Source organism: Leptosomus discolor, chromosome 10 (assembly GCF_034619465.1).
Source record: "Leptosomus discolor isolate bLepDis1 chromosome 10, bLepDis1.hap2, whole genome shotgun sequence".
NCBI lineage: Eukaryota > Metazoa > Chordata > Aves > Leptosomiformes > Leptosomidae > Leptosomus > Leptosomus discolor.
The window spans coordinates 15,503,366-15,519,233 of record NC_141400.1 but is presented as its reverse complement, the minus strand read 5'-3'; the positions used below and the strand labels follow the sequence as shown (position 1 = coordinate 15,519,233).

At 40.5% G+C, this 15,868-nt stretch overlaps 1 protein-coding gene across 1 annotated transcript in view; it reads right to left on the bottom strand.

Annotated features, from left to right (window-relative positions):
• Positions 1-15,429, bottom strand: part of RNF130 (ring finger protein 130) — a 42,280-nt gene extending 26,851 nt beyond the window's left edge. The window contains exons 1-2 of the mRNA XM_009958292.2: positions 15,165-15,429; positions 5,627-5,821 (exon numbers count right to left, since the gene is read on the bottom strand). Coding sequence (XP_009956594.2) covers positions 5,627-5,821; positions 15,165-15,429 — 460 coding nt within the window. The remainder of the gene's footprint in view (positions 1-5,626; positions 5,822-15,164) is intronic.
• Between the last annotated feature and the right edge of the window lie 439 nt (positions 15,430-15,868).

The following is a 15,868-nucleotide window of genomic DNA, read 5'->3' as shown; positions in this document are numbered from 1 at the left end:
CATTCATCAATTAAGACACACTCAGATTTTGACAACTAAAAGTCTCCGTAATCTTGCATTTTGCGGCGTGACCAGGTGCTAGTAGGTGGCTTCCATTTTGCTGTTTCTGGATAGCAGTTCGTATTCCCACTAATGGAAGTTGGAGCTAAAAAACCCAGGGATTTCTAAGAAGGGTAATCTGTCTTGCTCATATATTTTCTTCTATGTACAGACAACTTCCATACAGATCCATCAATCTGGACAGTCATTCGAAACAAATTCAGCAAAGCTCTAAAATGAAACAGTAAGATATCCTCACCCAAGAACACTACAAAATACTTCTAAAGCTTCATAAATAGCATATTAATAAATTAATATCATAAATTTGATTCCACCAAACCCACAGATTTTGGGAATTACTCTGGTGCTGGAGCTCAGACTTTGGATAAGAAAAAGGATGTAATTACTTACAGTCACTAACAGTCCCGTGGGTCTTTTCACAGTCACAGAACTAATTACCCTTTCAGCTGGCTAAGGAAAAATGAGACTAACTGCTCTTATTTCGGTTGTGGATGAGGCGCACACCACACAAACACTGGTGAGAAGCTCTGCGAGGCACTGAGGCTATGTTAGCTTTGTAAAGGGGTTTCCCTGGCTTGTCTCGAAGGGAGAAGTGGTTCCTTATGGTCCAGATTCTGTGCTTCAACCACACTCCTCTCCACATCTCAGTGTCATGCACCTCAATCTACTGTGTGACAGATTTTCCTGATGGATACATTTCCAAGAAATGCAGTGGGAAACAGGACTAACTATAATGCTGTTGACACTCGTTTCCCATATTTTCAAAACAATAAACAACATAAAATGATCAAAGAATGGTTAGACTATTGATTGTTTTGCCTTTTTTAAAGCTTCAACTTTAATGACTCATCTCTTTCCATTTCACTAATATTCCAGTGTAAATTAACAACAATAAAATATAATAAATATATTATAATATAAAATAAAATTAGTTTTGAGCTGTGGATTAAAAGTAGGTGTCAGTAATCAAGGGAAAGTTTTGCTGTGGATTTGGCATAGAGCTGAAATATTTGTCAGCACACACTTGTGCAAAATAATCTGCAGTGGACACCGTCACAGCTTTCACACACCAGTTCAGCTTACAGCTACACTGACATTTGTGAGACAAAGGCAAGCGGTGTAGGAATAGAGGTGCTGCCACAGCAAGAGTGCCACAACAGAAGAGGGTGGCATTTCGACTGCCGGATCTCTGCAGTCTGCTCTACCCACTCCGATTAGGGCAAGAACGTGGAATAGCCATTAGATGGCAACAGCTCCAAACTACTTACTGTCCCTCCTGCCTCTGACCCAGTGACCTAAAATAATCCACATAAAATACATTCAGTTTTATCACCGTTCAAAGCAAGTACAGACCTTGCTTTCTGTGCTAGTGTGCTTTTTAAGTGAACACGGGGCCATCAGAAATCCTTGCCTTGAAAGGAAACTCTTTGTGGGAGTCAGTGTTGGGCAGCCCTCCCGCAGGAGGCAGCAGGAGAGCGTCACCTTCTGTGTGCATCACGGAACCGGAACACCTTCTTGCAGAAAACGAACGCATCGTTTCTGCAGAAGCTCAATGAAGATTGATACCAATGTCTTAAGACTTTAACAGATTTACCTGCATCAGGTAAATCCTCTGAAGAAGGTATGATATCAGAAGTTGTTTAAATTCTTCAGGAAATTTCTTCAGCACCAAAACAGTAGTTATTGGAATCCAGCAACTTCACTTTGACACTCTCTTCTATATTTGTTTATCTTTTTCTGTTTATATTTATTCCACAAATTCTGAGTATGAAATTTCAACTTCAGAGGCTTCTTTGGCTTATATCCTTTTCTATAAATCCAAATGAAGTCTAGACTTCACAAAATTTAACCATTTTGTACTTGACAGGACTGTCTCCACCACACACAAACAGCAACAACAAAAAAAGATTTAAAATGTTTTTACCTGCATTTCCTTCCTATTCCCATAATTGATTATAAAGCTACTACATATTTTCTCTACCACAGAGGCTCGTTTTTACATTAAACAATACTTGTTCTGCTTTAACAGAAGTAGCAAGAAAAACCACTCATAAAACTGCCTTCCTGCCAGTGATATCATAGTATAACATAACCTGTGCTGGGAAAGATGTCCTTCACTTAGGTTGGTAAAGGACATCTACAAGAATGTGTAAAATCAACTTATTTTCCATGCACACAGTAATATATATAGAAGGATATACACAGAGAAAAGTAAATAATGTTGCAAACATTAACAGAAATACATATATATCTGTTTAAAAAGTTCAACAGCTTCTCAAGGTCAGTACATACTTTAAAACTCAACTCTAAGCTGAAGGGGCAGAGACTCAGTGGACTATCACACAAAAAAAAGCAAGTTCTGATATCAGCAATAGAAACTGTTCATTTGACATGGTGATGATAGACTGATTTAAGAGTGACAGTTGTTATCTAGCCAACAGAAGGAATTATTCATATTCTGCTAGGTAATACCTTGAGTACTAACAAATTTCCATAAGATTAAAATTTTCAAATGTCTGTTCAGGCATAAAAAAAACTTGGTTAAAATATTAATCCCATAGGTGAGAACTGCTTACTGAGCTCTTTTCATAAGGAATCTCCTGTCTGCAGGTGGGCAACATCCATAAATCTGTATTTGACTTATTTTTAGCACAGACATTGCCTAAGCTGGTGATTGAATTCATGCAAATATCAAAGCAGGAAAGCATGCAGTTCACAGAGTGCGCATTAGCAGCAGTTGCCGCTTTCCTCTCTGCTTCACCAGGAAGACAGAATATTCCTAAAGTTTGGTATGTAGCAGTATAAAAATTATGTTACAGTGATATAAAATGACATAAGGTCTATGTTCACCTGTCTATGGAAAGCAAACTTAGAGCCATGAACCTGGTCGTCATAATACAGTTGCAAAATTGTCTTGTGAGGAATGCATTTTTAAAAGAATAGAGAAATACTGCACAGCACCAGACATTGTATGGAAATAAGACCAACTTAGTGGGTCACGTTCATTTTCACTTTATATCAACACTATTTAACACATACTCAACTGATTTAGCTATCAAACACACAGCGTCAACTCCTCCCAACCTTCAGGGATAGAAAATACTAGAGAGAAGAGATGTAGCACACCAGAATATCTAATTAGCAGATGATGTGGTCTTTCACCGCCTAAAAAGCATACAAGCAGTGATACAGTTGAAGAGGCAGAAAAAGGAAGACCAGAGAGTGCCTTGAATGTGTGTAAGACTGCTTTACTCACAACACTTGTTTGAACAGGTTCATCACGTAAGCATAGGTTCATGAATTTATAATCCCACTTAGACTAATTCTCACTGAGGGCAATGCTGGATTCCAAACCCTCCCTGTGCTGAGGCTAACACCAAAGGACTAGTCTACATCTCAGTTACACACACTTGCAGTTCCTACATCAAGCAAACAGGAAATTATTTATAGGAAGCTCTGCAAAGCGCAGATTGCTAAGGAGATCCCTTACATGATCATAACGCAATCAAAACAAAAGCTGTGGAGCGACATTCCTCTTTGTTACAGCATGGTGCTAAGAAGGTACTTCAGCTCTAGATAATTGTTTTTAGTCTGTCGCATTCGTTTGAACACTTCAAGTCCAATATTAATTTTGAGATTGTGCCTACAGCCCAAATAAGTGACAGAGATTACAGTATACCGGGGACTGAGTACATGCAGTTAAAAGCCAGTATCTCAAATACTCAAAGATAAAATATGCATCATCTCCAGTAATTACACTATTACATTTTTTTTTAAGTGTTCCATGAGTAAGAGTAAATATTTGGAAGTCAACATGCTGAAGACAGTATTAGCTTTTTTCCAAATATCAAGTATCCAAACAGTTGCCCGGCTAGCTTACAAGACACCATTTTACCCACAGCAGCTCTCACGTTTTGTATCTTGAGACATTTCAACCTGTTGATATAGTTTCACAGGCAACACACTGGTCTTCAAAGCCTAAACACTGAGTCAACTAGGATTTCCTAATAAGAGACACACACCATCCCACTGCCACGAAAGCGCCTGCCAAACCTAATGGCATTATGAGAAAGAAGGTATTAAAGTTATAATCAAATGTTAAATATGATTTAACATGTAACAGAGCAAACAATACTACAGCTGTATTGTTATTAGTAGACTTTCCTCCTGCCACAGTAAGGTATTCCAGGCCACAGGAGAAGTCACAAATCATTGCTAAACAGAGACTGCACATGTTACAATCTTACAGGTATTTCAAAGAGAGACCAGAGCTGAAGGCTTCAGAGAGTATTACATCAGCAGAGAGAGAGAAGTCGTAAAAACACACGAAAAGAAGGTTGTAAAAAGCGTTTCAGTAGAATACGGGACTTTTTGCCTGCAGATTGCTTGCAAAATTGTCTAAGGAAGGTACCTAAGATAAAAATGGACTGCCAACAGGCTTCGAATTGCTACACAGAGGTCAAAATCTCCCTGGAAAATTCCTGAGGTATACAGAACTGGGAAGATCAAACCCCACCAAACCAGAAGAAGCCACAAGATATTTCCCTGTTAGAAGAAAAAAAAAAAAAAAAAAAGAGAGAAAGAAGCAACCATAGCTCCTCTTTAGTAAAAAAATTCAATTCTAATTGTGTGACAATATGCAGAACAGTAATTAGGAAATTCCAGTTTCCAAGCAACCCACTATGCTTAAAAGAAAAAGGACTGAAAATATTCTAGGGGAAAAAAAAAAAAAAGTCAGCCAGCAGTACAGCCATCAAATATAGAAATATGCCTTTTCTGATTAAGCTAAGTAATTTCCAAATTGAGAAAACCTTCTGGGAAAATGAAAAATGTAGTTATCAGAATTGTGAAAATAATTTCTAACCAAGGAAAACGTTTACATATGAGGCTCCCACCGGCTAAAGTAACTCACTAGTAACAGTAAAATTTTACACAGAGACACCTAAAAAAGTAGAAATCTGTAGAAATGCAGATTTGCAGCACTATTCTAGACCAGCAATAGCCTAATACTAGACAACTTACAGAGGCAACGTCTCTCCAAATCATTGTTTTGTTGATTCCTGTATGGCACTCAGACACATTGTAGAAAGAGAACCCTCTGTAGACTGCCATTAAAAAGAGCACGCAAGCTCAAATTCAGATATAACTGTTAACATTTGAAAGCCTCCACCATAACAGCCAGCTGAAGACATGCTACTATAAAAATTCTTCAGGTACAGATACTTTGTAAAATTCTAGACCTTCCATTCTATGTTAGCTTTTCTTCTTCAGAAAGGTTTGAAACAGATTGCTCCTAAGATCTTACAGGTATTTTCTCGCTCCAGAACACCCATATCCCCACTGCAGAGCAAAGTGTTCTTCATAGGATCAAACCTTCACTGAAGGAAAGTAACTCTTCAGAATTCTCGGTTTATTTCACTCTATTGCATACTGTAAACATCATTAGAAAACAAGCTATTTCAAATAGCAACCATGTATTGCCAAGGGCTCTTTAGCAATAGTTTATATGGGAAAAGAGCACTTGGGCAAAAAAGAATTATAGTGAAAGAGATTATGTTTTATTTACCTTGATGAGTCATTGTGACAGGTTCTTCACTGGATATATTGTTGTAAATGACCACAGCTGTGGCATTATGTGAAGCTGCTCGCAGTATTTTCTCCCTAAATGTACAGTTTCCTCGCTGTAGTAAAGCAATCCACTGCTTGGTGTTCGGTGGAACCTGGAAACGTGTTCGAGGGTCACAGCCGAGTCGATCTGCAACTGAAATGGGAAATCCATTTATACAGCTGACAATTGGTTCAAACAAGCCAAAAAGAAAAAATCTAACTCCCAAATTTTGCTGAGTTACTTAACTGTTATGCACTAAGAAGCCACCATCCTCTTGTTAATAAAGCCTAAAGATAACTGCATTCTTATCAAAAAATGTCTTTAAAAAAAAAACAAGTCTCGCACATTGAAAGCTGGGACTTTATGCCCAAGAGTTAGGCTCACCAACACAGGCTATTTTTAACGGTAGTGCAGCTAGAACAATGAATTCACATTCGAATCAATACCTGCCTGGAGGCTGAAAAACACTAGAATATGGTTCATATGCCATAGGCATTTATGAAACAGCTGTTTATCAGTCATTCTGGGGAGTATAACTTTTTTCTTTCTATTTCAGTCATAAATGTCACTGCAGTGGGAAGTATAACTAAAAGGAGGTTGTGAAAAGAAGATTTCAGAGTTATCTGCCATGTGCAGACTACTGTAAAAAAGGACAATATTAAAAGCAGATCTTGTAAAACCCCAGCAGGCAACATCAGCTTTTTATATACCCACAGTTTGTCTACAAGGAAGCGCATTCAAATTCAGAGAGAAACAAATGGCTTTGCAAACATGATGCACTCAAGTTGTCAGCTAAACAGGTATTGCTGGTACAAGGAAGAGTAACAGAAATGGGAAACACCAGATTGTCTGAATTCAACAGCATGCAAAGCTCTTTTGTCCTTTCTGATGCTGTAATGTATCCCGGAAAAACCCAAACCCACACAGAGCTACGTACAAAAGGCACAAAATGCAATGCAGAAGATAACTTCACAGTACAGCAGCTGACACTGATGAAAGACATTTCTGTTTACACAACTGGAAACACACTGTTTAGTCTGATACACTGGTCATAGCATTAAAGGATTCTAGAAATTTAGAGCCAACAGCAACTTATAATACAAGTATATTTACCCTTTCAAATGCCAAGAGTATAAAAATCTTTGGCTACTAAAAATGGTTGGGATAAAGTGTGATTTTTTCCAAGCCAAACAATTTATTTGCATAATAGCTCTGAAAGCAGTACAGTTCATAAGAGCAATTCAAATGAAGTGTTCCACAATTTTTTCCGTTTAAAGAGGAGAGTTCTTCAGCACAGACTACGAGATTTCAGCAAAAGATCTACCACAAAAAAACCCAGTTTAACATATTAGCTGGAAACAAATGATCTTTTTAAGCAGTCTCAGCTTAACATAGCTCAGATTAAAACCTGTAACAAGGGAGATTCAAATAGCTAAAGGATCTTTTCTGCAACAAGAAAGAAAATCTTTTGCTTGCCTGAAGAAAACTAGTGCAGATGAATATGTTGTGGCAGTTGCACAGGAAGTCGTTGCATCTCTTAATTTGGACAAGAAGTGCCTCTCCCTGTTCCCCTGGAAGGAGGGTGGGGAGCCAGATAGAAGCACATCCTTTTCACAATTGTTTTTCAAGACTGTATTAGACATTTCAGACATGCAGGGTTATTTGTTGTATTTGTGCTTTTGTTTCATACAGGGATCAGGGAAAATCTGAAATGTAGATGCCTGAAGCCAAATTTTATGGAGTATTTTCTTCCATTGCCCTGACATTATTACTTGAATCCCTCTGGAAATTGCTAGCTAGCACTGATCCACACACATTGTTTTGGACCACTGGTGACGGCCATCATGAACAGCAACAATCATAGAACTGCACTTTCATATCGACTGCACTTCTGTAGCTTGTCTTTGTAGCTTTAAACTTAAGGTAATAGTACACTTTTTGAAGGAATTAAAGTCCTTTTTGAAAATGTGATAGAACCATAACATGGCACATATGCAACCAATCCTGACGTCCTCTGTTAAGACAAAGGCAGTTTACTGTTTAACGCACGCTTCCCCCTTGTTCAGAACATTTCCACTTAAAAATGCAGGAGGGAGAAAGCACCAGCAGACTGTGACAGAAGTTTCTCAAGCCTTGAAAGCTAAAAATCCCATCCTTCTCCAGTGAAATCAGATTCAAGAATCTCAGGTGTGATACATCCTTTGCAAAACACTCTTCAATAAATGTCCACAATTCCACAGAATCTCCTCAAACTGCAAAAATTAACTCTGAAAGTAGACACTACAGCCAACATAAATTTACTCAAAATATATGGGATGGATAAAGAGCAGTAATCCTATGGATTATGTACAGTTTGCTTCAGCACAATCACGCTCAAAATACCAAGTGAAAACAAAAATGGCCACAAAAATAGGGTAATGGGCTATTAGAATGAAAAAACATAAAAGCAATGAAAGGGAAAAGGCACTTTGAAAAGGGAGGCAGCATTCTCAAAGTCTGTTATACAGTTCAGTTTTACAAAGATTTATGTAGGCGCCTTTAAATTTGTACAGCTTGAAATTTTTAGCTTAAAAACTGACAGAGAAAGTAGTAAGAGATAAGAGAGATCACATCTGTGGGAAAAGGAGTATAAAATTTTCTACGACTGTAGAGATCAAAGTCTCTTTCAGCTGTGGACAGAGCTATGAAACGTTACTGGATAGAGCAACAGGATTAGGAAACAAGATATTAAGAGATAAAAGCTTTCCAGATATAGACCAACAAACACCGCTCAAATGCATACAGCATGTTATTCCTGACGAGGTGGATTTGGTATGTCTTGACGAAAAACTAACAGCTGACAATATTATTTTAGCACTATTTAAGTAATACAACAATATTAAGGAAAATCTGGTTGTTTTAGATAAACCTGAACTGAGTAACTGCAAATCACTTGAGATTTAACAAAAAGTCACAACCCTCTTTTCTTTACATTAGCATCCTATTACACCACACAAATGTTAAGTAATCTTTTCACTTTTAACTAAATAAAATTCAGGAAGAATAGTGGAAAAATCTCAGTTTTTCCACTCACCTTTTCAATAGACTTAATACACTCTGAAAATACTGGAAGTCTTATAATCACGGCCACCCTTCCAGCATAGCAAGCTGGCTAAAATAAAACACCTGCTATATACCTGATGTGCCAAGCACATCGGTTGGCATTGTAAGGGACATCAATAAACGAACAGTGTCAGCAAGAATCATCATCGATAGCTCTCCATTATCATGCCATCTATGCTCCGCTGTCCAAAGTCCAATTAGGATCTAAAAGACTAGCGATTGCAAGTATTACTTGGATGATATCCATGCCAGAATGAAAAGCAACTTCACATTAAATTAAAGTTATTATAAAACAAATCGCTTGTACATAAAAAGCTATGATCAGAAGTCACTCGTGTAATTTAATTTCAGAAGACACAAGCATACAGAAAGCCATCTACTTATGTTTTCCTATAGGTGTGGTACTCTTCTGGCTTATGGAAATGTGAGTTATTTACTCTGCCTTTCCCTTCTCCATGTCTAGCTATGTACCACAAGTGTGTTGGCAAAAACCCAATTATCTGTTAGAAGTGGCAGCCTGCTGGGTTAAAAAGCTATGTACAATGTTGATGTAAGTATCTCCCTTCCTACCATAAGCCCCAACACCACAGAAGGGTCTCTTCACAGAAGGATCAGCTGCCATTTAAGTATCCACTGTTAGGCTGCACGTTTGTTCTCATTTTCAGGTGAGTTTCAGTTTTCTCTTGCAGAACACAGGACTGCTCAACTTGCACCTAACTTTCTCCTCAGAGCATTATTTTAGAATTCAACAGCCCTTCCTGCTGAAGGACTAATGTTTGTGACAGCATTTTAAGGATTCATATGAAAGAAATAGTTAATAATGCAATAGATCCAACCAGGCTTCCTCCACTACTGAAGAAGCATTGTCAAGCTCTCATTAGCACAGCAATGGCACTTTCCTCCTCATCTTTTCCACATGCTTGACCAGGTCCTTTAGCTTCCCCTTAGAAGAGGGATAGCCATTTTGTGGGTGCAAAAGTGAAATTAATAGGTCAGCTGCCAGAGGCTTTGTCAGAAGTAAGCACACACCTCCCTGAATGCAGACAGTCTCCTCCTACTTCTGAACCACAACCGGGTTTGCTTTCTCTCGCCCACCGTGTGTTTATGTTGTTCTCACACAGCTTAGAAAGTAGCTGTGATGTCCCTCTTCAGCCAAGGCTGCTGTTATCAGACTTTGTCCCCTTTTCACAGCAAAAGGCCAGTGCCATGATCCCACACCCTGGGTATTAACTATTTGATTCCTTTTTTTTTTTTTTTTAAAAAAAAAAAAAGAGGTCAGATATCTTGATATTGATTGCATCAATATCTACTCTATGAGGCCAGCACCAGTTGCCAGAGCTGGTCTGTCTCAGCTACATAGACAGAAATCATTTTAAAGCCTGACCTTCAACCGCTGTAATACAATAGGTGGAGAGACACCACCAATATTTCGAGGGGAAGCAGATCAAGAGACTTGTTGGGAAAGAAAACAGCACACAGGAAGATGCAGACCCATGCAGCCTGTGCCCCAAAGCATTCCCCCCTCCCTCCCTGCAGTGGGCACTGGCCAGGCAGGTGGGCACCTGACTGGCAAAACAGCAGCCTCATGCAACGTGTTAATTATAATCCTGTGATAAAATTTCCAGAAGAGGAATTCAGATGGGAAATTTACAGAAGCAACACAGCAGCACCGATTGATCCTTATTTCAAGGAAGGGTACTCCTTATTTGCTATCCCCTTAGGGTGTAATATGTGTAATTAACACATATTTTCTTTCAATGCATTACGACTTGTGTTATTATCAATATAGTCCTTATCCAAGCCAGTTACAACTTCCACTTCTAAAAAGCTGTGTCAATGAGTTATGTACAGCAATATTTTATTTTCAAGAGCTATTTCAGGTAATTGCTTTGACTAAAGCTGGCATTAACACTAAAAAACCTCTTTGAACAAGAAGTAATCTTGTTTCAGAGAAGAAGTTAAACAAAAGAAAGTCACTGAAGCTTAGAAGATCCTGTAGTAGTTCAAATTTAATCTTGTCAGCTCAGTAAGTATACTACGATTATGGCTACAAACTCCAATATACAACCTCCACTTTTGTTATCAATTAATGACTACTAATTAAGCTGGATACCGAGACCAACAGTAAAGGATGGATGCATGGCACAAGACTTTTGTTCCACCACTCTATTATCTATTTGATGTTGCATTTTCCAAAAGCTTACTGTTTTGGATTCTGGGCCAGAAAGGAACACAAAATTCTGCCCGAGTGTTACCTAAAGATCTGCAGTTACCAGGAAACTGGCATTTTAAACCTTCTGCAGCTAAAACTTGTTCACACGCGTTTATCGAGTGTCAGATGCTACAAAATGCCATAGTTACAGTACCATGCACAAGATTCACCTCCATTCCTAACACTGTACCAATATTGTTTCTTCCCCATTTCCACCTTTTTCTAACATGTTTTTCCTCAAATTCTCAGTCTCCTTGCCCAGCCACAACCCTACTACCTTCAGCACAGATCTCCCTTTTCTGTGTTCTCCAATCCAGCTTTCATACAACCATCACCTCCCCACAGGTGGGGAAGTGAGGAAGAGACTCTACTCCTTTTCCATCCCTCCTCACTCCCTCCTTTGTGACCTATAGGCTCAGCACATCCGAACATTTTCAAGTTTGGCTTTGAGTCTGCTGCTGTTTCACTTCCTATCGGTCCCATCTCCAGCCCTAATCACCCTGCCTGCTTCCCTGCTACCCAAGGCAGGCAAGACCCACAAAACCTCACCTCTGGCAAGGTCCAACCATCTGCGAGGGCACTTTGAGAGCTCACAGGAGTGCCATTTCCAGTCCTCAACTGTGTATCCAAACCCAGAACGACATGTGATAACCTGGACTCAACAGTTACAGAAAAGTCCCATTCACCTGGGAGAACACTTTTGAAGGAACTAAGCCACAAAGTGTTGCAGTTTCTACCAAGAACTGTTAAAGGGAGTTTTCAGTGGCTTCTAGCTTGGTTTGTCATAGCAATAGGAATATGCTTGACAGCTAAAGGTCAGCACCACAACTGGTATCAGACACCTAATACCAAAGATGCTCAAAAGCAAAGGTCACTAGAGTGGCACAGGGCTGAACACTTACACAGTGCATGTACAGACACTGCCACGAGTACCTATGCAGCCAGTGTGAGAAGTTTGGGCCAAAATGGCTCATTTCAGAAAGTTACAAACAACTGAGGATGGGACTGAAGGAGAAATGCTCAGTAACCTCACCAAAGAGATGATATAAACTGGAACTAAACTATCAGAAAAGCTGCATCAGGCTGTGAAGATGCATTTCACTATTATCCTTCCATGCAGGACGAGAGGAGCATTTTTGGGTGATCTGAAGCATTCATATCCAGAAACTATTTAAAATGCTCTTTTAATAAGAAGTCAAGTCATGACAAAAGATCACAGGTTAGAGGAAGTAAGAAAAGGAACTAGAAGAATGGAAGAGAGACAAATAGAGAAACTCTGCTGCTGTCATGCATTTAATGCACTTGGAAAGAGAGGCGTACGCAGGTGCTGTATTCACACCCAGCAGCCAACTGTGACCGACAGCTTGCTGAGGCTACACTTTCACAAGTCACATTCACAAGCGGTCACACAAATTACTGCCATATCACTTCCAGGGGAACATTGCTTTTGAAATCCAGTATCAATTTCATACGAGAATCTATAAAAAGAACAGGGAAGGAGTTTTAATACATGTATTAACATGACAAGGTTGAATTTGATTAAAGAAATTCTGATAAAGAAACAGGAGAAGTGATTGATGTACCATTCTGCACTGATATTTAAAGCATGGGTAATCATACAGGACTAGCAACTTCAAAAAGTAATATATAAAATATTGGGCATATTCAAGAACAGATGTTAACAAAAAACACCGCAGAGCACAACAATTAAAATCACAGGCTGTGCTATTACAAATGGTGTATGTTCAGCAGCAATCATTGGCCCTAAATCTTGAATCGGTAAATTAATTTATTTCCCCATAGTCAATGAGTGAGGGATCTTAACACAGCACTCAAAAATGTGACATGAGGGACATTTCACCTCTAAAACATGGATGCCAAAGTCTATGCCATCAAGGTGCTAATAGATAACCCACATTCATGGAAATTTCAAGGTATAGCCCATGAACGGGTGAATGCTTGACATCAGAGCAGTTTCAAAGTCGAGGCATTCTCAAACATAGTTGTTAACAGTTGCAAGGTCTTTTTCTTCTTAGGATCTACGAGAACCAGGGTAGAGCACTTACTGCTTCAACAGCAGAGGTTTGTGCTAGCTACTCCTGTTAAGAGCTACTAGAAAAAAAATATTTTGCAAACAAGTTCTACAGCAATATTAACAGGCTGATAAAAAGGCATTAGAGTAATTACTTTCAGCAAGACAGCATTGTCTTTTATCAAATCTAAATACAAAAGGAATATAAATGTAAGACCCTCTAGCATTCAAGAACATCTTAACTAAAAGCATAAAATATTCCAGTCCTTCCTGTACATGAAATACTTTTAAGGCACATGAAGCGTACCTCAGCAAAATTAAAATAGAATGTACACTATACAACAACCTATACAGAACAATCCAGTAGAACTTTAAAAGATGACAACTGCTGCATTGTTTGCTTTAACAGCCTTCTGCTGACAAACAGAAGGACAAAACTGAATCTTCCCAACAACTGATGGCAAAGTTTTAATGACTGCAGCACGTCAAAACTACAGAAATTGAGGTCTGCAATTTCACAACTCCTGCTGTGCTTTCTCACTGAAGTTATTCATCATAATACTTAGCAGTAAGGTATAAAAACGCTGTTTATGGGCTGCTCAGAATTTTATTCAGCTCTTTTCATTATTCGCTTCTAGTGAAAATGCTGTCAGCCACCCTCAATGTTTTAATCACACTTTAGTGAAGATATCAGAAGAAAGCAGAAAAAGTTACAGAAGGTTAAAAAGTAATAATATCAGAAGATTTTCTTGAGAAACAACGCAGCTACTAAAGAAAATAAAGTATTTTGATACCTTGTATATATTAAAAGGCAGCGTTTTTAAAAACCCTAAAAATACTACTTGCAATAACAATGTTTATGTGCCTAAGGCTTTCAGGAACAGCGTCCTGATTTCACATGGCAGTCAGGGTGTGTGTTTTAAGTGAGGAATACCAGGAAGCAGGAGAAAGAAACACTAAGCATATTTGATGATAGCTGACTCAGAGCACGGTGAAGGTAGGATTTGAAGTACAAGTGAAAATCATTTCACAGTAGACTTGCTCAACAATTTCTGCTTCCTCACCCTCCCACCCCAAAATATGGTGCATTAATATACTGTAGTTAACGCTTTGTAAAGCTAATAAAATCGAGCTTCAGTGAAACTGGCAAGCATCTGCTGATGCACAGGCTGCTTCACACGTACTAGAAGCTTGTAGCAGGCTGCTTAGCAGGATGCATTTCATTCTGAAGAAGCATCAAAGTATTTTCCTGATCTTAAGATCTGGTAAATTCTCAAAAGCTTTTAATAATACAGTAGGTCTGTGTTACCAATTCTTTTAAAAAACCCACTTAATATTCACCACTTAAAAGTCTAGTTTTAACTGACAACATTATTTCATTTAATGCATTATTGAGAGGTTTACTGTCCAGGAGACAGGTTGGGACCACTGTGATCCATCAAGTGGTCCATTTCTTGAAGACAGTAGTTTAGATAATGTCAAGAAGGGTTTCTGAAATAAGGTACTACTAAAACCACATCGTTATGACTGAAGCAATTGGTTTCACTTCAAGACAATACTATCACTTGTTTCAATTACTGTTCTCTATAAAACACAGCATTGGTCAAAAACACAACCAATGGACAACAGCTTCACTTAATTAAAACTCATTTGGAAGCACTACACAACGTTCAATGCCGCAAACAAGCGCGTTTTGGACTGGCCACAACAGTAACAGCTTGACAGCTTCAGTTTTTCCAAGTCTTGACAGGAAGCTCAAACAGCATCTTTAAGAAACGAACACTGAACAGTCATGACCATGCAGCTGCAAAAGCCATCCAGATGCACGTCTGTCACAGTGAGATATCTATGCAGCCGTCCCGAGATTCACGGCAATGCCCTAACCAAATACCGTTAGCTGTCGCTACTGAATCTCTGCAATTAGTTTAGAAGTAACACCCTCATCACTCAGTATGACTAGCCTGCTGGGACCCACACTGCAAAACACATTATGCTTTGCAGACCCTCAGACCATGGATTACTTTTTTATTATTATTTTCCTCTGGGCAAGTCCTTCCTCCCCTTTTGCCCGAGCTCTCTAGGAAAGTCTGCAAAGCTCAGATAAAGGCGACCCGACGGCAAGCGACCAGCGGCTGCGAGGGACGCGTTACCTCCGTTGATGGGGACGGGAGCCACCAGCAGGCCCTTGACCTCCACCTTGGGGGAATCCTGCCCGTAGCGGCCGCGGTCGATCCTCAGCAGCGTGGGGCCGCCCCGCTCGGGGCTCAGCACCGTCACGTTGATGAGGGCGGTGTAGTACGCCTGGCTGGCGTTGTCGGCGCCGGCCGGCCGGACCCAGCAGTGCCAGAGCAGCAGCAGCAGCAGCAGGACGGAGGAGCCGCCGTTCCCGTGCTGGCGAGCCCACCGCCAGCTCATCTTCGCCTCCGGGCGAGCCGACGGCCGTCACCGGTTGCCTCCGCCGCTCTCCCGCGGCAGCGCCGAGCCCCACACGCCCGGGTGTATTTTATCCCATCTGACAGACCAGGAGCAGAGAAAGACCAAAAGCAGGCGGAGGGGGGAGGAGAGCACGGGCTCATGCCATGGGAGGAGCCAGGGGAATCATGGCAGGTCCCAGCTTAGTCCGATCCGTCGCACGCGGCCCCCGGGGGAGGCTGCTCGGGGCGAGCCCCGCTCCGCCGGCCCCTCAGGGCGCCGCGCTCATGCCGTCCGCCCGCCTGCCCGCCGCCGGGGGAGCCCGGCCGCCAGCCTCTGCCCGCGCCGGGCGACGGGAGGAGGCGGGGGCGGCGCCGCGGCCCCCTCCCCGCACAGCCCCGCGCCGGTCCCGAGGAAGCCGCCGGGAGAAGCCGCCGGGAGG